The sequence below is a fragment of the Falco naumanni genome, chromosome 18 (genome assembly GCF_017639655.2).
Source record: "Falco naumanni isolate bFalNau1 chromosome 18, bFalNau1.pat, whole genome shotgun sequence".
NCBI lineage: Eukaryota > Metazoa > Chordata > Aves > Falconiformes > Falconidae > Falco > Falco naumanni.
Window position 1 is genome coordinate 5,794,147 of NC_054071.1, and position 22,564 is coordinate 5,816,710.

General features: G+C 49.5%; 2 protein-coding genes and 1 pseudogene across 3 annotated transcripts; 2 read left to right on the forward strand and 1 right to left on the reverse strand.

Moving 5' to 3' along the window:
- Positions 1 to 2,427: 2,427 nt before the first annotated feature.
- On the reverse strand, positions 2,428 to 2,748 carry LOC121098972 (feather beta keratin-like). The gene has a single exon (XM_040617535.1). The coding sequence runs from the start codon at positions 2,731 to 2,733 to the stop codon at positions 2,428 to 2,430; it is 306 nt and encodes a 101-aa protein (XP_040473469.1). The 5' UTR covers positions 2,734 to 2,748.
- A 2,903-nt stretch (positions 2,749 to 5,651) lies between these two features.
- On the forward strand, positions 5,652 to 6,366 carry LOC121098968 (annotated as a pseudogene).
- A 1,322-nt stretch (positions 6,367 to 7,688) lies between these two features.
- LOC121098967 (gametocyte-specific factor 1-like) lies at positions 7,689 to 18,258 on the forward strand. Of its 2 annotated transcripts, none has more exons than XM_040617531.1 (7): positions 7,689 to 7,844; positions 10,402 to 10,499; positions 12,697 to 12,823; positions 13,816 to 13,902; positions 14,346 to 14,406; positions 15,371 to 15,456; positions 17,611 to 18,258. In XM_040617531.1, coding segments are annotated over exons 1-7 (483 nt in total). In that variant the 5' UTR covers positions 7,689 to 7,822; the 3' UTR covers positions 17,613 to 18,258. The 2 variants fall into 2 exon arrangements, with proteins under 2 accessions (XP_040473465.1, XP_040473464.1); XM_040617530.1 differs by having other exon boundaries at positions 7,716 to 7,844; positions 15,365 to 15,456.
- The last annotated feature ends 4,306 nt before the right edge of the window (positions 18,259 to 22,564 follow it).

Sequence of the window (22,564 nt, forward strand, 5' to 3'; positions counted from 1 at the left end):
TGCCCAGCGAGACAGCTGTTGCGCAGGGCTGGTTCTGGGAAGGAGTTGTTGGGGATGGCTGTGCAGCCGTTGTCAGCACAGGTTTGCATTGAGTGTGCTTAGTGGTGAATTGGGTGTACCCTCTGGTTTCTAAACTTCTCTGCCTACATGGATTCTACTGGGATAGAGTGACCCAAGGTAGTTCATGTATTACTTGCGCGTTGCTGTCTACTTTTCTTTTTCCTTGGTCATCTCAACGTTGTGAAGCAAGTAGTCAGGAGGACGAGAGATCAATATGTCATTGACAAGGCAGTGGCAAGACCTTCCCAGGAGAGCCTAGGAGAACCTGTCCTACCCACAGCATTGAGATTCAGAGTTGCGGGGTGACGAGAAGTCCAGGTGGAAAAGAAAAGCATGAGAACAGTAGCGAATATACTGCCACGGCATCTTTGGGAATACATTGTCAATAGATTTGGGAATACATCAGCTGTGGTCCACCGGCCTTGTGGTCTTGTAGATGCTTCAGTGATGCTTTTTGCAATCTTTTTTCCTTCCAAAAAGCATTCAGGAGAGCTCCTTCACACTGCCTGTCTCCTCGGCTACCTAGCTGAGTCGCTTCTCCTCGTTGCTGGTCCTATCTCCAATGAGAAGAAGTTCAAAAAGGCAGTCCTGAGACCATAGGATCATGGCATGATCAAGTTGGAAATGAACTCCAGAGGTCATTGCGCTCCAAGCTCACTAAGCCATGAGCATCAGAGGAGGGTTACTGCACTTCTCCCCAGGCAACCTCTCCGATACCCGTCTCTCCTCTCGGTGAAAATGATTTTCCACCTATCAAGTTCAAGCCTCTCATCTTTCCACATGAACCCAGCGTCTCTAGTCCTCTAACCACACACTGCCACAGTGTTGAGCTTGGATCTGTCTTCTGGGGGACTTTACCATAGCTACTCCAAAGCTGCTCTTAGGTGTCTCACCAAAGCCTTCTCTTCACGCTCAACAAGCCCCATGCCCTCAGTCTCTCCTTCCCAATCAAGTGCTCCAGCTCCTCAGCATACTGGATGCCCTCTGCTGAAGTCACTCCACTTGGTCAAAGTCTTTCCTGTATTACAACTTTCTTGTATTAGAGCAGTGTTCTAGATGCCGTGAGTGCTGAGCAGAGTGGGATGAGTAGTGCTCATATTGCCCCCGATGTTGATGACAGTCCTTGGTGTCCAGGAACAGTTTTGATTGTTACCACAAAAGCACCTTTTCCTGGCTCTGCTTTTGGGCTGTTGCTTCTCAGGAGCTGAAGGATGTGTGGGAAGACAGTGCTGGTTACTACCAAGCCAGCTGCCATTCAGGGGTCTGGGCGGGCATGTATACTGCACCCAGCTGTGTCCTGCAGCAGTTCAGCAGCTCCAATTCACTGGCTGCAAGTCTCTCTGCAGCCTTTGCTGCAGGTCACCACACTACTTTAGAAAGATTCTGGACAGTCCTATGAGACACTGAGCCCACACCCACTGCCTTTCTTCCTGCCCGATTCCTCCTTCTCTTTAGAAACATTCCCAGGAAGCACTGGACACAGACGGGAAAGGAGCAGGGCAAGGACGACATTCATTGCCTGTGAGTCTGTGTGGTGTGTTGTTCCTGGCAAGCATTAAGCACCAATCCACTGTTCTCTCATTCTCCTGTCCCAGTGGAATGCACAGAGAATTGGAAGATCAAGAGAGCAAAATACCGATGGGTCAAGATCAGGACAGTCTAAAAGGGAAAAGGAAAACAAAGGAAAAAAAGTGGTGCAAAGGCAATGACCCACCCATCACACCAGCAGACCAATGCCCAGCCAGTCTCTAACAAATGGCTACTTTGGAAAGACTGCCCACAGCCTTTTAATTAACAATTATTGTTAATAATATTGTTAACAACCACTGCACAATCATTGCCAAAAACCCCTCCCAGAACCAGCCCTGAGCAACACGTCTCTCCCTGGGCATCTTGGGAGAGCATCTGCAGGGTAAAGGAAGACAAAGAGACATGAATTGGGAGGCAGCAGAACTTTAATGAGTCAAAAGAGGGAAACAAGGTTGCTCAGAGTGGAGGCCCCAGTGCAGGGAGCACCAGGGGCAGAAAGGAATCTGTGGCCCTTCACTGTGGTGGACATCGTACCAGCCATCTGCCTGCCCCACAGAGGGAGCAAAGCCAGAAGGTCTTTACTAGACTGGCTTTCTGGTGCCCACAGCCCACGGGACTACAAGAGCACAAGGACACAGGAGGCAAAAGAGTGAGTGGAAGCAGGGAAAGGCAGACACGGGCTGTGCTTTCTAAGAGCCCAGGCTGCCCCATCCCTTTGCAAGGGGTGCTGGGGTTGCTCAGCCCCTCTGGAAGCAACAAGCTGATGCTCCGTCCCCAGTGGGGTACCATCGTGTGGGTCCCTGGGTGCCTTCTAACCCAGGGCCATGGCCAGCAGCTTTAGCAGGGCAGGCACCTCCTGCCGCAAATGCCGCTGCCCAAGCCAGAGAGGCTGAAGCCCCCGGAGTTGATGGGCACTCCCTCAGAGCTGAGGATGCTGCCAACGGCAGCGGAGGTGGAGGAGCCCACGGCGGTGTTCTGCGGGAAGGAGCTGAGGATGGGGCCGGGCAGGGTCACCACCACAGCAGGGGGCTCGATGACGATGGTGGAGTCCTGGCACTGCCTGACACAGGACTCGTTGCAGCTGTTGGCCAGCGGGGTCGGGCCGCAGGGCCGGCAGGGCATGCACGGGCTGTAGCAGGACATGCTTCAAGGCTGGAGGCGCACCTGGGAGAGAGGGCAGGGAGAAGTAGAGCAGGGGAGATGGATGAGGAGCAGCCTATCATCCCAGTATGAGGAGCCAAGGAACGTACTGGGCAGAGAACTGGAGTTTCTGTAGTGAGACCCAGGAGCTTCTCCTTCCCCTCAGCCCAAAAGTGCCCACCAAGAGCAGCCAAGCCCAGGGAGGTCCCCAAGTAGTGCATAGTTCAGGAGATACCTAGCAAAGACCCAGTCTCTCTCTGTGCTGGACCTTCTCCCTCCTTCCTATTTCTATGACAAGGACATCCATGTCCTGCTGTGGTACGATGAAGCAGGCATCAGCTGAAGTATGCATTAGTGTAAGACCTCACTCTGGGGAAGGATGAGAAGCACAAAGGGCTTCAGACTCACCTGATTCCCAAGGAGAGCAAGGCAAGAAAAGTAGATGAGAGAACAGGGCTTTCAGTTTACTTTTATACTGCTCTTGCACCGCCCCAGGCCCTGAGCTTGTCTCTGCGCAGGCAGTAATTTTCAACAGACTCATCTTAAATGGAGAATACCCTTCCTAATCACACAGTTTGTAATTTTGTTTCCTTCATTGCCTTCTCTTCATTTCCTCGTTTCTGAAATGCCCTTTGTGCCAGAGACACTCCTGTCAAATGCTGGAATTAGAGTCCCAAGGATTTCCATGGCAGGAATGCAACAGTACTGACGGCACAACTCAGGTGCTGACGAGGTCCCACACAGGCAGGGGACACTAGCTTGGGGTACCTTTGTGGGCTCTTTTGCAACTCTTTTTTCAGGAAGTGTCCCAAGTACTCCAAGTGTTACAGTCCTTAGTTGTATACTCACATGTTTCTATGCACAAGGACTTGCTCCATCCCCCTGTCTCTCTCTCCCAGCTCATTCTGACAGTCAGTAGTAGTCACTCCTCAGGCCAGTGGGCTGCACTTCTGGTTTCAGCTTTCCTTATACTGCTTGGTCTGAGGAGAAAATTCTACCCTTTCTTGGCCTCCTCTCCAATCTGGTCTCTCTATAGGTGTGCAGCCCAGCCTGTGACATGTAAGTGGCTGTAGCACCCAGAAGTGACAGGATTCCCACTTCCATATCTCAAGGACTGGATAAAACATCAATGGAATGAATGGAATGATTGGAATGGAATGGAATCAGCAAAGTGAGAGCCTGTCTCTTGGAGCCTCTCAGCAGCCCAAAGCCAATGCATCTTACCTGCATCAAGATGAAGGGGGTGTGGGCAGAAATGTGCCCAGGGGTGTAGAGGAGCCATGGAGGAATAGGGCAAGAAGGGATTCAGACACAGGTAGAGAATTTCTCTCTGCTGTTGCACACCCTGCTCCCCACAAGCAAGCACCACTGTGCAGTGATTAGAGACATGGAAAATGTCTGGAAGAAAGGAAGAAGGTTACTGAGAGGAAGAGCCCAAGGTGAAGTGCAAAGAAGTTTCTTGCAGAAGCAGTTCTCAATGCAGAGACCATTTCCCTTCTCCTGTAGTGCGTTTCCTTTCACTGCCAACAATCTCTGAGGAAAAGAGTTCTTCTCCTGACACTCCTCAGCAGATAGCAGCAGCGTTTGGGGAGTGTGGCCATGAATCAGACGATCCTTCCCTGCCAGACAGATCTTGCCAGAATAGGATTTCCTTGTGGGACATAAAAGCACTGTGTGGCTGAAAACCAAATGAGTTGTCAGCTGTCTAGCTTTCCCTTTGCAGTCTAGATGGTCTGTCCTTCCTCTCAAAGTGCGTGACACTAGGTCATGCATCCTTGTGTTTGGTAGTGACTCAAGGTCTCAGCCCCTGCCAGACTCGGCGTCAGGTCAATTAGCTGCAGAGGTGCCCCTGGCTGACTTGAACAGCAGCAGGGATGTCCCATCGCACGTACTGTTAACACTGCACCAGAAGCAGATTCACTGAGGAGCACCCTTCATGAGGTGGGCACTATTTCCTGGCTTTTCTGCCTGTACATAAAGCTAATGCCGTTGTTTTGAACTCCTCAACACTGGGAGATGTTTCCTGACCTGAGGAGGCAGGGAGTGGTGAATGGCAGTCGTGCTGAGATGCTTTGAATGTTGATACAATGATTTAAACAGTTTCTAAACTGGTGTGAAGCTGTCCTTGCTAGGCTCTGAAAGCTGCAGTAGTAGAGTGTGAGCTTTGGAGAAGCATGAAAAGGAGAGCTCAGGAGACAGGGGCTGTGTTTCAGTGCTGGTGCTGAGGGCAGGTCTCTGCCAGGTTCACGCCACTGCTGTTCAGCTGCCACTGGGCTCCTTTTGGCCTGCAGAACCTGCTGCTCTGTGGTGCTCATGTACAAAGTAGTGGTGAGTGCCCCCACCATCCATGACCAGCACACCTTTTGAGAAGGAGACATATACAGGGATGCAGCATTGCAGACACAGTTAAGCATGCATGTATCCCAGATTCTACGGGGGGGGGGGGTGTGTGTGTGTGTGTGTGTGTGGACACGGACATCTTTTGAAATAAGAATGAATACAGACACAAAAGTGAGAAACCACATATGTATGCATGCATATATGTGAAGTTACCTAGATGTTGTTTGCACATAGATTGTACAGAGAAATAATCCTAACATGCTGAAGGCATTGGTTGGAGACCCCAAGAGATTGCTCAGAGAGAATAAATGATAAAAGAGTCTGGCAGATTTGTCCCAAAAGCAAGAGCATCAGGAGGAGGACATTCAAAATGAGCAGTGGAGCCCACTCACTGGAAAGTAGACCAGGGACCACTGGAGCATGCTGGACTCCTTATTTTGAACAGGGTGACAAACAACCCCACATGAAAATCTCAGGCCATTGTTACTTGCCTCCAATGGATCTTTATCCAGGAACTGGGTCAAGTCTTAAAGCCCATAATGATGCATTCCTGACCTGAAAATACTTGGGTCTCTCATCTCGGCACTTGAAAGGAGACTCAAAGGGAAATGGCCATGGCATAAATCACAATATGAAAGCACTGAACTGTGGAAGACTGTGCATTGGCTGGGATGTCTTCAATTAGAGTGTCTGTAGGAAAATTAATGCCTGTATATAGCATGACTGCACACCTGAGGCGGTGCTGGAGCAGTATAAAAACCAGCACAAATACCCAGTCTTTCAGCCACTTCTCTTGCCTCCTTCTCCTTGAGGATCAGGTGAGTCTGAAGCCCTTTCTCTTCTTTTCTCTACTCCTCTAAGCAGAATTCTGCTCCCCACCTGGTGTGTGCCTTGCCTTCCTTGTTGTAGGGTGACAGGCTGCTCTTCAAAAGCCACTCATGCTTTGTTTTCCACTGCCTTCTCTCCCAGGTGCACCTCCAGCCTTGAAGCATGTCCTGCTACAGCCCGTGCATGCCCTGCCGGCCCTGTGGCCCGACCCCGCTGGCCAACAGCTGCAACGAGTCCTGTGTCAGGCAGTGCCAGGACTCCACCATCGTCATCGAGCCCCCTGCTGTGGTGGTGACCCTGCCCGGCCCCATCCTCAGCTCCTTCCCGCAGAACACCGCCGTGGGCTCCTCCACCTCTGCTGCCGTTGGCAGCATCCTCAGCTCTGAGGGAGTGCCCATCAACTCCGGGGGCTTCAGCCTCTCTGGCTTGGGCAGCGGCATTTGCGGCAGGAGGAGCTTCCCCTGCTAAAGCTGCTGGCCATGGCCCTGGGTTAGAAGGCACCCAGGGACCCACACGATGGTACCACACTGGGGACGGAGCATCGGCTTGTTGCTTCCAGAGGGGCTGAGCAACCCCAGCACCCCTTGCAAAGGGATGGGGCAGCCTGGGCTCTTAGAAAGCACAGCCCACGTCTGCCTTTCCCTGCTTCCACTCACTCTTTTGCCTCCTGTGTCCTTGTGCTCTTGTAGTCCCGTGGGCTGTGGGCACCAGAAAGCCAGTCTAGTAAAGACCTTCTGGCTTTGCTCCCTCTGTGGGGCAGGCAGATGGCTGGTACGATGTCCACCACAGTGAAGGGCCACAGATTCCTTTCTGCCCCTGGTGCTCCCTGCACTGGGGCCTCCACTCTGAGCAACCTTGTTTCCCTCTTTTGACTCATTAAAGTTCTGCTGCCTCCCAATTCATGTCTCTTTGTCTTCCTTTACCCTGCAGATGCTCTCCCAAGATGCCCAGGGAGAGACGTGTTGCTCAGGGCTGGTTCTGGGAGGGGTTTTTGGCAATGATTGTGCAGTGGTTGTTAACACAATAATTGTTAACTGTCACTGTGTGGTGCATGTGTGGACAGACCACTGTGTGGTCCTTCCCTCTGTGGACAGTCCAGATGCATACAGTCAAGGGGAAGGGCATTTCTCTTGGGAAGTTAGGGATGTGCTGGGCACACAGAACCTTTGCTGTTCCCAAAGGAGGGGACGGTGGGACACAGCGCAGCCGGCCCCCTTCAGGCAGTGTAACTTGCAAGTGAGAAAGGAAGGCATCCACGACTCCTCAGAGCCCCTGGCCATTAGGCACAGCTTTGCTGAGCCTCCGCCCAGGAATGGCCTCCTCGCCTCGGTGCCTGTGCCACAGAGGGCTGTGTGGCCGCTCCCAGGCGTGGTTGAGGAGCCTGGGCTGCGGAGGGCCCTGGGAGGGCAGCAGCCCCGCAAGGTCCCGAGTGAGGAAGCTGTCTCTTTGCTCTGAGCCTTTGAGGTAGGAGACCCATGGGAACACAAATCAGGCAGGGTAGCCAAATCGCCCTGCTCCAAACATATGGAAACAGCCTGGCAGGTCTGGCCACCCAGCAGGGCTGCGCAGCACACGGCCCTCCGCGCCCTCGGCCACCTTCCAGCTCCCTCCCAGCAGCAGCCTCCCGCCAGACTCCCAGCGCGGGGACACAGTCCCCCCGCCCTGGGAAAGGGTTTATGAGGTTGCAGTCCCCATCCCGGGAGCCGGTGGCGAGGAGGGCCCCGGCGCAGGCCGAGCTTTGCCCTGGAGGAGGCGGGCTCCCGCGCACCACCAGGGGCGGGCAAATTGGCGGGCGACGGAGCCCCCAGAGGCGGCGTTGCCCCGGCAACCGCCCTCCGGCGGGAGGGGCCAGCCCCGGGGAGGGGGCGGCGGTGCCTCAGCCGCGGCCCCGCAGGCCCCGCGCTCCGCCGAGCCGTGCTGCGCCATGGAGCTGGAGGATGACCCCGGTGAGGCGCGGTGTGGGGCGGCCGTGGGGCAGGGGAGGGAAGGGGGAGGCGGTAGGCGGCTGCCCTCTGCTGCGGCCAGGCCCCGGGGCCCCGGCCCCAGCCCCGGCCCCGGCCCCAGCCCCAGCCCCGGCCCCAGCCCCGGCCCCGGCCCGGCCGAGCAGCCCCTGCTGGGCTGTGTGTTGTTTGAACAAGGTTAATGCATATGTCGTGACCGGGGGAGGGTGCCTGGCCTTTAGGAAGTGTCGGAATAAAGTGACCTAATTTGGTTGAAGTGTCGCTCCGGCCTGTAGCTGTCTCAGCCGGCTGCAGGCGGCACGGGCAGCGGTGCGGCCGGGCGGGGAGCGCCTTCGCGCGTGGCGCTGCCGTCCTGGCTGCCTGTGTTGCACCTTCGTGTTAACCACGGCTGTTTACCTGAAGGAGCCAGCTCCTCTTGAGGTTCTGTGTTTGCTGCTTTGTGTTTTCCTCTTCTTCTGGGTCTCCGGGCTGCCTCCTTGCTTTTACTGCTAATGCACTTGGTCTGATGTTGGCATTGAGCCAGTTCGCAGAGAGAAATCACTTCTGATTGCTCTTCCAAGGGCTGCTGAAACACTACAAAGCTTGTCAATCCTTCTTAATGCTGAAGTCTTTAGTTTTCAGCTGTTCTAATGACCTAAACTGGCTAACGGAGGTGAGCGTTGCTCACAGCAGCACCACTGCACAGCCGAGAGGGAAAGAAGGGTTAGGTCCTTCCTTCCCTCCTAGCAGCTCACAGCGTGAGGTCTGCTTGTGACTTGTGGAACAACACCGTAACTAGCTGTCAGCTGGTGGGCTGATGCAGTTCCCTGATACGGCTCTTGAGACAGCCAAGCAGCAAGGCATGTGTAAGAGAAGGGGGTATGATGGCAGGGGAGAGGCTGAACAGCAGCAGTCCGTGCTTAAGGCAGGGCAATCCTAAGCACAACTACAGGCTGGGTGAAGAATGGATTTGAGAGCAGGGCCTTAGTGTCTTAGGGTCTTGGTGGCCAAGAAGCTCAACATGGCCACGCAGTGTGTACTTGCAGCCCAGAAAGCCAACTGTACCCTGGGCTGCATCCAAAGAAGCACGGCCACCAGCTCGAGGAAGGTGATTTTCCCTCTCTACTCCGCACTGGTGAGACCCCACCTGGAATACTGCGTTCAGCTCTGGGACTCTCAACATAAGAAGGACGCGGACCTATTGGAGCGAGTCCAGAGGAGGCCACAAAGATGATCAGAGGTCTGGAGCACCTCTCCCGTGAAGACAAGCTGAGAGAGTTGGGATTGTTCAGCCTGGAGAAGAGAACTCTCTGGGGAGACCTTAAAGCATCGTTCCAGTACCTGAAGGAGCCTAAAAGAGAGCTGGAGAGGGACTTTTTACAAGGGCATGTAGTGATTGGACAAGGGATAATGGCTTTGAACTGAAAGAGGGTAAATTTAGATTAGATTAGATACTAGGAAAAAATTCTTTACTGTGAGGGTGGCAAAACACTGGCACAGGTTGCCCAGAGGAGCTGTGGGTGCCCCATCCCTGAAAGTGTTCAAGGCCAAGTAATATGTGGCTTTGAGCAACCTGCTCTAGTGGAAGGTGTCCCTGCCCATGGACAGAGGGGTGTTGTCACTAGATGATCTTTAAGGTCCCTTCCAACCCAAACCACCTATATTAGTTCTGTTTAAGATACAGTGTAATCAAATCCTAAATGTTCCAAAAGCCTGTGCAAAAAGAGTGGCAGAGCAGAAAGGAGGAAAGAAGCCTGGTGTGGCTCCCTGGTATGTACCCCACAGACAGACCCACAGCCAGCAGGGGGGACCTGTGTCTGCTTCTGGCTGCCTCTCTTCCTCACTGAGAATATGGAAATGTGGGGGGGGTTAAGAGATACTAATATTTATATTTTAACATATTTCCTCTGTAGATAGGTAAAAAGTTATATCATGTATGCATGCACTCATGTAGCTTCACTGCTCAGTGCCTAGATTCTTAGGTGTTCTAGCCAGTTCAGTAACTCCTCAGTTCCTAAATAATTGCATGACCTATGAAAAATTTCATTTAGAAGTCATGTGTGCTATGTTAGGCAAGCTCCTTCATCAGAAATGAAACTAAATTGCCCAGCATTCTTCCTCCAGCAAAACTAGCTGTTGGTCAAATAAGGTTTGGTTCAGACTGATGATGCTACTGAAGGTGCTGGGGGGCACGTCATCATCCCGCTGATTGTCCTCTAAGATAGCTGGAAAAGTACTGCTGTCTTCATTTGCTTTGAGTAAGTGTGGTTACCTACCAAATATAGTAACTTAAAGAGTAGTTATGCTCAGTGCAACTTAGTCTGTGTCTGTTTTGACTAACATCCCAGGTGTGCAAAGTCCAAAATTATTTTTTTGATTATGCAAAACAGGTCCCTGCCTAATGAATGGTTTCAAACGAAGAGCAGCTGGTTTAACTCCCTAAGATCACAGCCCTGATGTGGTGGTATGTTTTTTTCCCACTTCGCTGTGTTAGTGGTGCTAGATCTTGTCTAACTATTTTTTTCTCTGGGTTTTTTTCCTTTCTGTTCTTCTGTTTTACTAGATATTTTGGATCCAGAGAGATTAATACAGTGTCCATATAATAAACATCATCAAATCAGAGCCTGTCGTTTTCCTTATCACCTTGTAAAGTGTAGGAAGGTAAGCTGGACTGCCAAACAAGTCACTGAATGTAATTTTGTGCATGTAAATGTGATGTGCATGTTCTCATTCTTGTTGCATTTTCTGGCTGGCTGACGCATAGCTTTGTTTAGCCTTTATTTCATATAACCTTATTATTTGTGTAGTAATAGCTTCAAGCACATGTTAATTCACTCAAGACTGGTGTGGCTCTGTTGAAATGAGATGGAGATTTTCTGTGGTTAGGTGAGGAAGGAAATTCTGGTCCCTTCCATCAGCTCACATGGAGGTCAGATACATTTTTCTACTTTAAGTTGCAGAGAGAATTCAATCTGAGTTATGTGCAGCCGTCTGGCTCCTCAGAGTAGAAGTGTTGTGATGTTGCAATTCTTTAAGTGCTGGAAATACAGCTGCCCGGCAGGATTGGGGGTTTGTTTTGCTAGTAACTATTTCATGTGCATCTATCTGGCAGAAACTGCACATCCTGGGCTCAGCACATATGGGAGAAATTTTTTTCCTCTCTCCATCTTTTATCCAGTATTTGGATACAAGTAATTTAATAGGAAGCATTCCTTCCTTTCTTCTCTGTTGTCCTCATAGTTTGTTTTCTTTAGACCTGTCAAGTGCTAGCATCTGACTGAGCTTTGGGGTTTTGCTGAAACTTTTTAAATCCCAATTGTTCCTCATTAAGTTAGCCAATGTGTTTTCAAAATAGTGTAGCAGTGCAGTGCCTTCCAGTTCAGATGCAGTTGCAGGGTGTGTGCCCTGGTATCAGTGCTTGCAAACAATTCATTTTAGTGGAACTAGAGCCTTAAAAAATACTAAATAACTAGTGGAAGTAGTAGGCAGAGCTAAGTGGCAAGTACCTCCATCCTTCCAGCATTTAAGAGGGCTGAATTTTTCCTTGTTGACCCCCTGCAAACTTTGGCAAGAATGTGCATGTGAGCTAGGTGAACAATGTTGGCAAGTAAACTTTTAACAATATTGGTTTTGTCCTTGTGTTGCATGACTGATGACCAGGCAGTTTTGGCAAGCTTACCTAGTTAGGAGGTTGAGGTGAGATAATCACCAATCAGGCAAAGTTGGTGTCTGTAAGTAGTTAGCAGAAGAAAGGCTCGGGGATGATAATCTGATCCATTTGGAGATTCCATTGTGTTATGTATTTACAGTGGCAAGCGCCTGGGTGCAGATTGTCCTTCTTGCTTGGTAGCTTGTTGAATTTCATTTGCATACTCTATGCATAAAATCCAATTAAATGCTTCCACCTGCCTCAGCTTCCCACTGCTTTGTGCAGAATGCAGCCTTGCCATGCAAATGGGGACAGTGCAAGCAGAGCAAGTTGTAACCTCAGCTTGAACAGCATTAGCACTGAGAGGCTTCTGCTGTGTGGCCAGAATAGCTTGCTTCAAGCTCATTGAAGCCAACGATGGGCACATGAGGACACAGCAACCCTGGCTGTATAGAACTTGTAATGACAATTGCCTTGGATGTGCCTGCAGCCTGTGCTCAGCCATGTATTGGGAGCAGTGGAGACACTGCCTTGAGCAGCGTCTGTACAAGGTGCTTCTGCATCAGCCTCAGGTATGAGTCTGATCCCTGACAAGCACAGCTGCATCAGCTAGAACCACACAGGCACTGGTACAGTGGCAGAGTTGTGCTTTTCCCAGTAAAGGCTGTATCGTTTGCAGGAGGTGGAGTAATTTACTGTGTGACAACTAAGCACTGCCACTAGAACCTGTGTCTGTGATAAAAGTTCTGCTTGTTCTGTAGCACCAAAGTCTGCAGGTGGAATAGCTGTTCTGAAAGGTTTAAGGAATGTCTCTGCCTTTGTGCCTGCTTAGTTAAGAAATACCCGAATGGTTTAGATTTGCCTAATATCTCTCCCCTATAATTTTAAAAATAATTTCATCTGTGCTTTAAACTATGCAGCCATATTGCCAGTGTTGCAGTAAACTGTAGGGAGTTTAGCTGAGGGTATGTTTCATTTCAGTCAGCTCAAGGGTGGCTCAGTTTCTCAGTGAATTGTGTTTTGAAGAATAGTTATGTTAGTTTCCCCTTGCAGTCTTAGTAAGCTCTGAACAATGTGTTGCCATTCCTTATTTAGTCTTTTTTTTAAAGCAACATCACAAATACCCTTTTTTTCCCCCTATGGATAAATAAATATGACATAAGTGAACTTGAGAGATACGGCACATGATTTTGGTTTTCTCTTGTTTAGAGCTACCCTGAAGTTGCAAAGGAATTGGCCACGTGCCCCTTCAATGCTCGCCATCTAGTTCCTCAAGCTGACCTCAGCGATCACATGATGAAGTGCAATGACAAAGGGTTCATTGAGCAAGATGTAGGTACGAGAAACACCTGTGCTCCAAGATGTTCGTTCACCCTGAGGACTGAGGTCTCTTGTCTGTAAGGATAGCTCGTAGAATAACCGAAAACTGGGAATCAAATATTGTCTGTGGTTTTGTGTGACACAACAGTTTTGGGAAACTTTAGTCTTATTTGCTGTGATTTATTTGGTAGGTTCATGAGAATACTGCAGATGTTCCTGGTAGGCCTTGTACATGTTTTACTACCAGGCTTGTTGAAAAAAAAAAAAAAGGTTGTACCCTGGACTGTGCATGTTGAAGTACCTCCAGCAGGAGCTGGGATGATTTAATGACCAGAAGGACAGGCCCTTCTTTTCGTAGAGCTGATCTCTCTTCATTGAGGCTTGATCACTGATCAAGCTGTGTGAAAAGCTGATTTCTACCGAACAGCTGTTTAAGCTATGGAAGCCCCTGCAGCTGTTCTCCACGGGGGCAACCTGAATAGTTCACTCTCACCAAGAGATAGAGCAGCTTCTCTTTCAGGCTGCTCTGCTACTGTGCTTTCTTCATCTGCTATACAATTAAGATTTCAGCCTCCTGCCCAGTGAGACAAGGCGGGAGGAGTGCTGTCCAAGACCCCCAGAATATCTAGGAATGTTTGTCTTTTCCATCCCCTGCAGTGGCTCTTTAACGATTGCCACACTACAGAGCAGACAGATAGTTTTCTGTCTTCTGCAGAGTTGCACTGAGACTCGTAGTGATGCCTGCATTCATGTAAGCAGGTTTCCTGTTCACTCGAGCATTCCTGGCACAAAGTTCCATGGGGCAGAGCCTTTTCCTGTTCACTGAAAAATGTGAATTTGAAGTTGCTCAATTTCAGATCAGTACCTGGCTCCTGCGTGTACTCAACTTGTTTTCATTGTGCAGGGTTTCCTCTAAAGCCAAGAGGGGTTTTACAGCTTGATCCAAAGCACTTAATGCCTTTGAAGCAGGACTGACTACTAGTCAATGAGTTTTCTTTCTTCCTGAAGTGAATCAGTCCTTTAGGTTCCAGAGAGAGCAGATGAATGCTGTGAGCACATGGCAGGCACCTCCCTGTGATGAAGACTGGGAAACAGGTAAGGAACTTCCTCATCTGCCTCACTGCTGCCTTCTCCCTGGTCCTGTCTTTCAACTCCACTTGGGACAGCGTGAGTCTAGAGATGCTGTTCACTTAGGTTTCACTTGTAGGACACCTTGCTTATGCTCTTTCCTGAAAACATGCATCTCTCCACCCAGCAGGCTTTTCTTGGTACAGAGAACTATTCCACGTGCCTGCCGTAACTGGCATGGAGATACGTTTCCAAGGGTCTGCTCCTTCCCATATAAGCTTTTGTACCTTATGTGCAGTGATGACAATGGAAACATGATAACTTTTATGTTGCTCAGTTAAAAGATAGTGCAGCAGACATACTCATCATTAGAGCAACTTTTACTCCCTCTTGAATGTGCAGAAATGTGACAGATATTGGTGGTTGCTGGAGTTTTAGTTCTGAGCCACAACGTCTGGTTCTTTTTGCAGAGTCGTCAGAGCAGTCAGATTCTCCTTTTATTTGGGGCACGACCAGCTCTGGCATAAACAGGTAGTGAATGCAAATTTGATTCCTTACAACAACGTTCTGTGTAGAGCAATATTGCAGTCTACTCCCAACCCAACCTTGATGGCTGGACGTGGGCTGACTTTGCTGCTGTGCAAACCCTGGGAGGAGGGATACTGATCAAGAGTGAATGTTTTAGGGTGCTGGTTCAGCATTGCTTGCTTTCTCATATGACTGACCCGTATGAGAGAAGGAAGCCCTTAATAACACAGATGCTCTCTGTTCGTCTGTGCGTGTGGCAGGGTGCTCTTCCTGCCTGTGGCCTACGTTCAGTTCCTGCTGGGTGTCTGGCCAGTGTGCGAGGGAGAAAGGTGCTGAACCTTGGGAAATGTGGCCAGGTGCCTCCCTCTGGAGCCTTTTCAAGCAGTTACTGGAGCTTCTGTTGAGCTGAAGCAGTTCCTTGTGACCTCCTGTCCCCTTAGACTTGGCAGATGTGCTGGTGTTAGGGCCTTGTTAGCGGAAACCTCCCCTTCTTGCCCTTTGCAAAGCATAATCACAGTTCGGGTTTGGGGGAGTGAGGAGCTTTGTTGCCAGCTGCAAACTGGATGGAGCTGCCTTGACTGGTTTAATTGATTCAACAGTGGATCATGACTGCAGGCTGTATACAAGATGTGATGGCACTGCCAGATTGCTAAAGCATGCTTTAAGGCTCATCTAGGACCAAACACAGCAACAGTCCTGCACTTGCCAGCTCTGCAGTTCTGTATGAACTCAACCATGATACACCCCTCTTTCTGTAAGGGGTGACAACAGTGCTACCTGGTTTTACTTGTTACATTTTCTGGAAAACTTTCTATTTAGGGTGTACGTAGCTCTTCTAAGCAGCACCACCTCCAAGTGGTGAAGTACCATCCCCTTATGTACCTGCTGTCTTCCATGCTACAGTGAAATGCATACATTTGAGCAAGTGCATTTGTTAGGAGAAGTAACTGAAGTCTTTCAGTTCCAGTACCACCGCCTCTGAACAAAGGAATTGCTTACCTGCAAGAGTACGTGCCCCTGAGTCCTTCCCATATGCTGTATCATGGAAAGGCTGTAAGTACTATGCGTGTGGCTTTGGCACTGTGACTTCTGTAGATAACGAGAGTTGCTGAAATCTCTGGCTGCAGCAGTGCTTTATGGCCGCTGCTGCATTGACAGGAAGGGTAGTACCTAACGCCTGCCTCCTTCGGAGCAGCTTCTAAGGGAATCTGATGCTTGGATCATCCTATCTTTTCTTTGGAGCATCCTCTGTATTCTTTATTTCATATTCTTGACAGGCCCTTCATTACAGTGTTCTGGTTTAAGCAGCCCTGCTCCCTAGCCACTTGGACTCCGCCTCACTAAAGAAATCCTTCCACACTATCTAACCCTGTTACCCCCCCGACCTTCCCCTCCCCTGCCCCAACTTAAAACCAAATTATTTTCTTGCTTTGTGCAACGCTGCTGTCAGACGCAGCTAAGTCAAAGCAAGGGTAAAACTAGGGCTGCTTAAACTAGCATGACTGGGGAGGGAACCTATCAAATTACATCTGGAGGAGGGAGGGAGGGAGTTTCCCTTGTTGAAAACTGATTTTGAAGTTGCAGACCATTATTTGCCGTTAGCAGCAAAGCAAGAGCTTAAAGGTGCTTTGAGGAATTACTATTTTGTTTCCCACTTGGAGCAACTAACCCAGTACTCAGAGCTTTGCAGGCATGGCTTCTGCACAAGCCAGTGACTGTGCAATTCCCATAGTGTTAGGCTGAATCTGCCAAATTAAATAGAAATGTCACTTGTAGGTAAGTCTTGTTGCCAAGGTGGCAAGTGCTGCTTCAGCAAAGACCACTCTCACTTTCGGGAGTGGAGGAAACGCTTGTATTTTTCTCCATCATGCAAAAAAAAAAATGTGTCTTGCCCTTTTCAGATTTTGGAGTATTAGCATTCAGTTCGTTTCCCCCAGCACTGAATGGCTTCCTTCCTAGGACCATAGAGCTCCCACAGATGGTAGATGTTCTCTGGATCTGATGGCAGGACTCTCTAAACTTGGCTGTTGCTGCATGACGTGTTTTTGCAACATCTGAGTTTGTAAAACTGTCCTTGGCTGCCAAATCTTTTTTCCAAGCATTTGTTTCATAAGTTACCCTCGTCTCCATTTGGTGATATTTATTACTGAGTAAATGGATCAATAAATTTGACCAGTACCAACTAAGAAACCTTCCCTCCTCAGACAGCAGTGGTTAGTTAACAGGAAAAATGCAGGAATTGGCAAGTCTCTGTTGGTTCACTCATCAAATGGCAGCGCAGATGATCTCTGAAGTTGTTGTATTTGTGGCAGTGATTTGGAAACATCAGGAGGGCTCTTCTGAAGTGGTGATGGGTTTTAAGGGAGGGGGTGGGGAGGTGGGGGTGATTTTAAGTAGAGAAGGTAGGGTATGATTAGGTTGCTAATCAGGGAAGTGATAGCAGGAAACAGAACAGCATGGGGGGCTGCACATAGCACTAAAATCTTGTCCCTTAGCTTGATGCTTTAAGACAAGTGTGTACATTTGCAGAGGTGGCCCCTTCAGAATTGTGTACATGATGTTTTTTGCTAACTGTAAATGAAGGGATGCAATTATGCTGGGGGTGGGGGGGTGGAGTGGAGGGGGGAGGAAATGCCCTGCAAAAATGGTGGATTTGTGTGAATTGAGGCCTTGGGGTGGCAGCAACTATTATAGTCCCATTTCAGTGGAAGTCAGGAACCACACAACAGTGTAATTTCCAGGAATTTCTACCCTGCACCATAAGCATGTCTTGCATCTGCAAAGCAACATTGCATATTTCTGTTCTCAGGAGTATGTGGTGTCTGGAGTGATTTCTGTGGAACCTTTACTGGACATTTGTGAGAATGTTTGTTTGTTTGCTGGGGAGGTGCAGAAAAATTTCTGTGCGCTAAACTGTAGTTATAATGTGTAGCTAGCAAAGTCATATTTGAGGGCATGTTACAGCCTGGAGAGCATAAATTAAGTTCTGAGAGTTTCTCCAGCCTGTAAACAGGCTGAGACTTCCTGCTGTCTAATGTTTAATTAAAATCATCTGGCTCAGCCAAACCTGGGAGTATTTTTTCTGTGCATGCGCTTTTTGCTTTTTATGTTGTCAACATCTGAGTTTATCCACATAGCAGATGTAAAGTGAACAGTTTTGGTTTTAAACTACATGGACATTTACAGAGATTTCTGTTTTCTTCCTAGAAAGCATCCTGATCACACCTTTGCAGCTTCAAGCCTTAAACTTTATCATGTGGATGCGTGGTGCTTCAAGTCATAGAACAATGGGGAATCCTCTGTGAGTTCCCTACAATATGCATAATAACAAACAGGTGAAGTTTAAATAGTACACTTAAGTACTTCTCTAGTTTCCATCAGATTTTTGTAGGTTTTAACACTTTAAACACGTTTGAGAGCTCTAACATAACTGTTCTTTGTTGAGGGGGGAGGAGGCGGGAGTGGGGACTGTGTAAATGTTTGGATCAAGCAGTATATTTCTAATAACTTTGGATGCAGATTACAAAATGGCATCTAAATATACAAGCACAAAAAATAATTAAGAAACCAGACATGGTATTTGTCTAGAAAGAAATCAATGCCTTTCACATTTTGAAAAGAATGTTCTTCAAAGTACTGATTTTTCATCATTTGTATTACTATCAGTGTAAAATAATACATGTTGACTAGAATGTGCAAAATTAGGGTAGTTTCAAAGTTGAGTTCTGTCCAGGTTCTTGTTGGCAATTTAGAATAAAAAGGTTACGAATGCTCTTGGACCCATCTTCTATTTCTAGAAGACAACTGCAATGATTTGTTATACCCCTGTTGAATAAGTAAATGCTCACACAGTAAGTCTTGCACTCGGCCTTTATTTGGTTATTTTGTCCCTTTGAATGAAAGTGGTGACAAATGTCAGCTGTTGGTTTGTGGTTTGTTTGCAGTAGCTTATTTTCAGGATTTGTGGGCCAGAGCATTATAATTTTAAAAATAAATGCCATAATTGGACTCCATTATCCTAAGCTCATTTAATTGCCAGTTGGTGAAAGACTGGCAGTACTTAGTGCAGTAGCTACCTGCTTTTCTGTGGGTCTCGCTACCTGTCTGGACTGCAGAGGAGGTGAGCTTTGGGTGCACCTACTCCCAGGAGGAACATAATCACAGGCCCCAGCTCTTTGTCAGGTTGAGTCCTGGGAGATCATAGTTCTCTGCTAGCCCTGCTTTCCTGGAAAGGACCAGACGGGCTTGGAAGGTCGTGGTTGTGACTTCAAAACATCCCCTGGCCATAATGATGAGGGGATAGGGACCACAAGAAGTAGGTCTGTCTTGTAGGATACGTGCAGCCAACATGTGACAGAGCTCTGAGATCTGAAATCCCATATCCTGGGCATCTTCCTCTAGTGTGTCCTGCATGTGCCACTGCCTGTGAAGAGCAGGAAACGCATCGTTTTTCTGTTCCCTGCAGTGATTTGGGATTGATTAACAGGCTGTAAGGATGTAAAACACAAAGATGACCCTCCTCCAGTCAGTTATGATTATTTAAAATTCCAGTATTGTCTGGCATTGGGCTGTTGGCTCCCTCTGATTCTTTTGTGTTTAGGACTAGACAAGATTTTAGACTATGCCAAGTGGCACCTGCTCCAAGGTGGTGGAGTGAGGACTTTGATGTGACCATCACTGTGGTCACAGCCACATGTTCCTGTGGTAAATCCTCGGTCTCTCTTGCGATGGGCCGACTGTGCAGCGATGGAGCCTTCACCCCCTTCTCTAGAGGCTGGATGCATCCCTTGCCAGAAGCTGCTGGGATGTAGGGAAATATTGGGCCCTTTTGGCCTGCCAGGGAGGGTTTCAGAACACATGCCTGGGTGACTCTTGCCCAGCCTGAATTTCTTGGTAGCTCAACAGTGCCTGTGCTCGCTCTGAGCACTCCTGTGGGTGCACCCTGCCTGCTGGCCGTTTCTGCCTTGCCTGAGCTGCCAGCTCTGTGGCAGCAGGACTGGTCTGACTAGAAATGCCTATGGAAATTTAGGGTAGAAATGGTTGCGTCTGCAGTTGTCACTGGTGACTTGGGAGGGAGGAGAGGAGGCGGCGTTTGCCTTTAGGCACAGATTCCTCTGTGTTGGGGAGCCTGGACACACTGGAATTCCTTGTTGTTTCTCCCAGTGCCCGCAGCCTGTGCAGTGTCTGATGGGTCTCCCTCGCCTCGATTCCCAGCTGGCTGCAGAGGTGCAGCAGCTCCGCTCACTGGTGAGGGGCACCCACGCAGCTGGTCCCACCAGTGGCTCACTCTACACTGCTGCACTGACTTTCTCCCCCCGCAAAGGGTCGAGCTTGCACTGCAGGACACCCTGGTGCTATCGCTGTGCCCCACTGGGACTGGAGCACAGCAAGGTGCACAGGCCTGTGTGGATCAATGGGGAACCAGATTGCTTCCCATTGGTGGGCTTTGTGTTCCCATGGGCTGTGATCCAGTCAGACCGCTAGCTCCCTGCAGTTCCCCTTCTCGGGGCCCTCGCTTGCTGGATCCTTGCTGAGTCAGACCCTCCTCCACACCTTGGCAGTCTGGTCTAGGGTGCTCAGCTCCTCTCTGCTTAGCCTTCAGCTGCAGCAGGTGCAGGGCCTTCTGCCACGTCCTGCACTGTCTCTGCTGTTCTCAGCTGCAGGACACAGCACGTGCTTGCCCTCAGCAGAGCTGCAGTCCACGGGCACAGGTAAGACATGTCCTTTCTCCATCCTTCCCTCTTCTCCCACCAGTTCCAGAGCACTGAGGAAGGGATAAGCTCCTTCCATCCCCACTCATGTGGCCAAAGCCAGGCCTGCACACAGATTTGTGGGGCAAGGAAACACCAGCTGCAGAAACGCCCCTTCACACTTGTTCTGGAAGGTGAGCAAGATCCCACTATTGTTTTGCCTTTGGAGTTCAGTGTCCGGCTCCTTTGCCTGTGCTGTGTCAGGAAGACTGGTGTGGAGAAGAGCTGGGGGGGGGGGGGGGGGACACAACACCAGGCTGTCCAGGGACTCTTGCCAGACTATCGCCTGTGTTCTAGGTGCACCCCTCGCTTTGCCGCAGTAGTTCAGCCTGAGTTACGCTGTTCAGTTGCATGTGGTGTTTCGTTTAACTCCCCAGGGAACTACCTCCTGCTTCTGAACGTCAGGTTCCAGCAGGCGAGACTGCCTGGGGTTACTGAAGGCGGCACGAAGTCTCCTTTTCCTGGCAGATCAGGTTCTGGCCCCAGATCTCAACTGTACAACCAAACCACATTTAAGAAGTCATTTCCCTGTTCCTGGCTTTTAGTCCAGGTTATAACTCACAAAGCCAAAAGCATGGTTTCAGCTTGGAGATCATTTACAAGTGCTTGCTCAGCAATAGGCTGCAAATCAAAGCGGTGGCTGCCTGGGCTGCCCACACAGCTGCAGAACCAAGTGTGTTTCTTTCGAAGCGTTAGCCAAACCGTCCAGACAAGGTGTCTCCTTATGTGGCTCTGACATGCACAGTCCAGAGCAGGTAGATGGAAACAGCCTAATTCCTCTCCGATCCCGTGTCTGGCAAGATCTTCCTGTGCAGAGTTTCCAGCCCTGCTGATGTCTGGGTGCCTCATGGCAGCTGGAGTGATGTTCCCTGGAGGGCACAGGTCACCGTGGGAAGGGCTGTGGCTGTCGTGTCTCATCCTTGCTGCTATGATGTCCCTGTCCTGGGAGTGCTGCTGCGAGCCACTGGGATCGCGGGTATCGACTGGCAGCTGCATGGGCAGCCGTGCCTACTGCTCCCAGCTAGCCCCTGGCACTTGGGCTTCAGCGATAGATGGGCACTTGCACACTCATCCCAGAGCCCTGTCACCAAACCAGGTGCGATCCCAGGCTCTGCAGACAAAGTGCCTGAGGATTCCTGTAGGGCTCTTCCTACGTGCCACCAGCCAGCCCAGCTGCGCCCTCCTCCCTGTCCGTAAAGAGGGGACGCACCATGCCAGCATCTGAGTTGGTCTGGAGGTATGGTGATGGCCGAGGGCAGCAGACCCCCCTTAGCGTGTCCAGCACAACTGATCTCTGGCGACAATGTACCTGCCCTGTATTTTGCGAGTCTGGTATCATTTGAAGTCTAGCGGGTTGTAATTTCTACTGCCCATTTCCAGAACATTGATGACTTACTGTTATTCCCTGGTCCTGTCACTGTTTTATTATTCCCTTCTCCCCCCGTTTCTTTTGCTCTTAGCTTTTCACCTTGCTAAACCAAGGTACCAAGAGTGGTAGAACAGGAGCCAAATGATTGCCTGGGGAGGAAAAGGGCAGATGACTGCCAAGAATCTACCCAGGACTGCAGCAGCTGGTGCTTGCCAGGTACAGGAGAGCTGGAGTTGGACCAAGGGGCTGGGGGAGGTGGGGGGCTCTGCAGAGGGAAAGGCTTCAGCACCCGCAGGCCTTAGGCAAGACAAAACAGAGCAAGGCAGGAGCACCCTCTGCAGAGCAGCTATCAAAGCTGTTAGTTACTGCGAGAACATAGTACCTCACCTTTGGCTTGCGCTCCAGCTCACAGAGGTGAGACATTCAATATTGTTATATAGTCATGGTGGTGGTACCATTGGGTCTGTTTTATGCGAAAGGTGGTGGTGATTTTTAACACCTATCAGTTCTAATCATGCATGATCAGGTTAACATTTGGAACCAGTATACATATATAGGCACACATAAGTTTTGGTTACTAGACCAGTATAAACATCCTCTAGTACTTACCTGTACTATCTTCTTTCTAAATTAATTCTGTCCCACCCAATCATAATGTCTTACTGTCTCTCCCTCCAATCTGCATATACATCAGCGACATTTCACTCTGGTTTTAACTGCTACAATACTGAGCATACTTAGTCTTAGTCTTTGTTTCATACCCTCCTAGATTTCTACACATGCAGTCACACAAAGCACACTGCTGAAGCAACAATATTTCTAGGCTTGAGCTGCTGCTTATCATATTGAAATCCTTCAGGGGACCACCCTCGAAGATAAACTGTGAAGACCTGTCTCAGCAGACTGCCTAAGGCTGATCTGATCTATGTATCTAGTTTATACCTACATCACTAGATGACTTTGTAACTTTTTGCATTCTTTGCTGGCTATTTTCTGATTTAGTAAGCGTTTTGTAGCTGTGGGCAACTTGGATTACTGCAAA

Excerpts from the sequence above, each read along its gene's own strand:
- LOC121098972 (XM_040617535.1), bottom strand. The coding sequence starts at position 2,733 with ATGTCCTGCTACAGCCCGTGCATGCCCTGCCGGCCCTGCGGCCCGACC.
- LOC121098967 (XM_040617530.1), top strand. The coding sequence starts at position 7,823 with ATGGAGCTGGAGGATGACCCCG. Across the intron at positions 10,500-12,696 it reads ACCTTGTAAAGTGTAGGAAG|AGCTACCCTGAAGTTGCAAA; the intron begins GTAAGCTGGACT and ends TCTCTTGTTTAG. Across the intron at positions 13,903-14,345 it reads TGATGAAGACTGGGAAACAG|AGTCGTCAGAGCAGTCAGAT; the intron begins GTAAGGAACTTC and ends TTCTTTTTGCAG.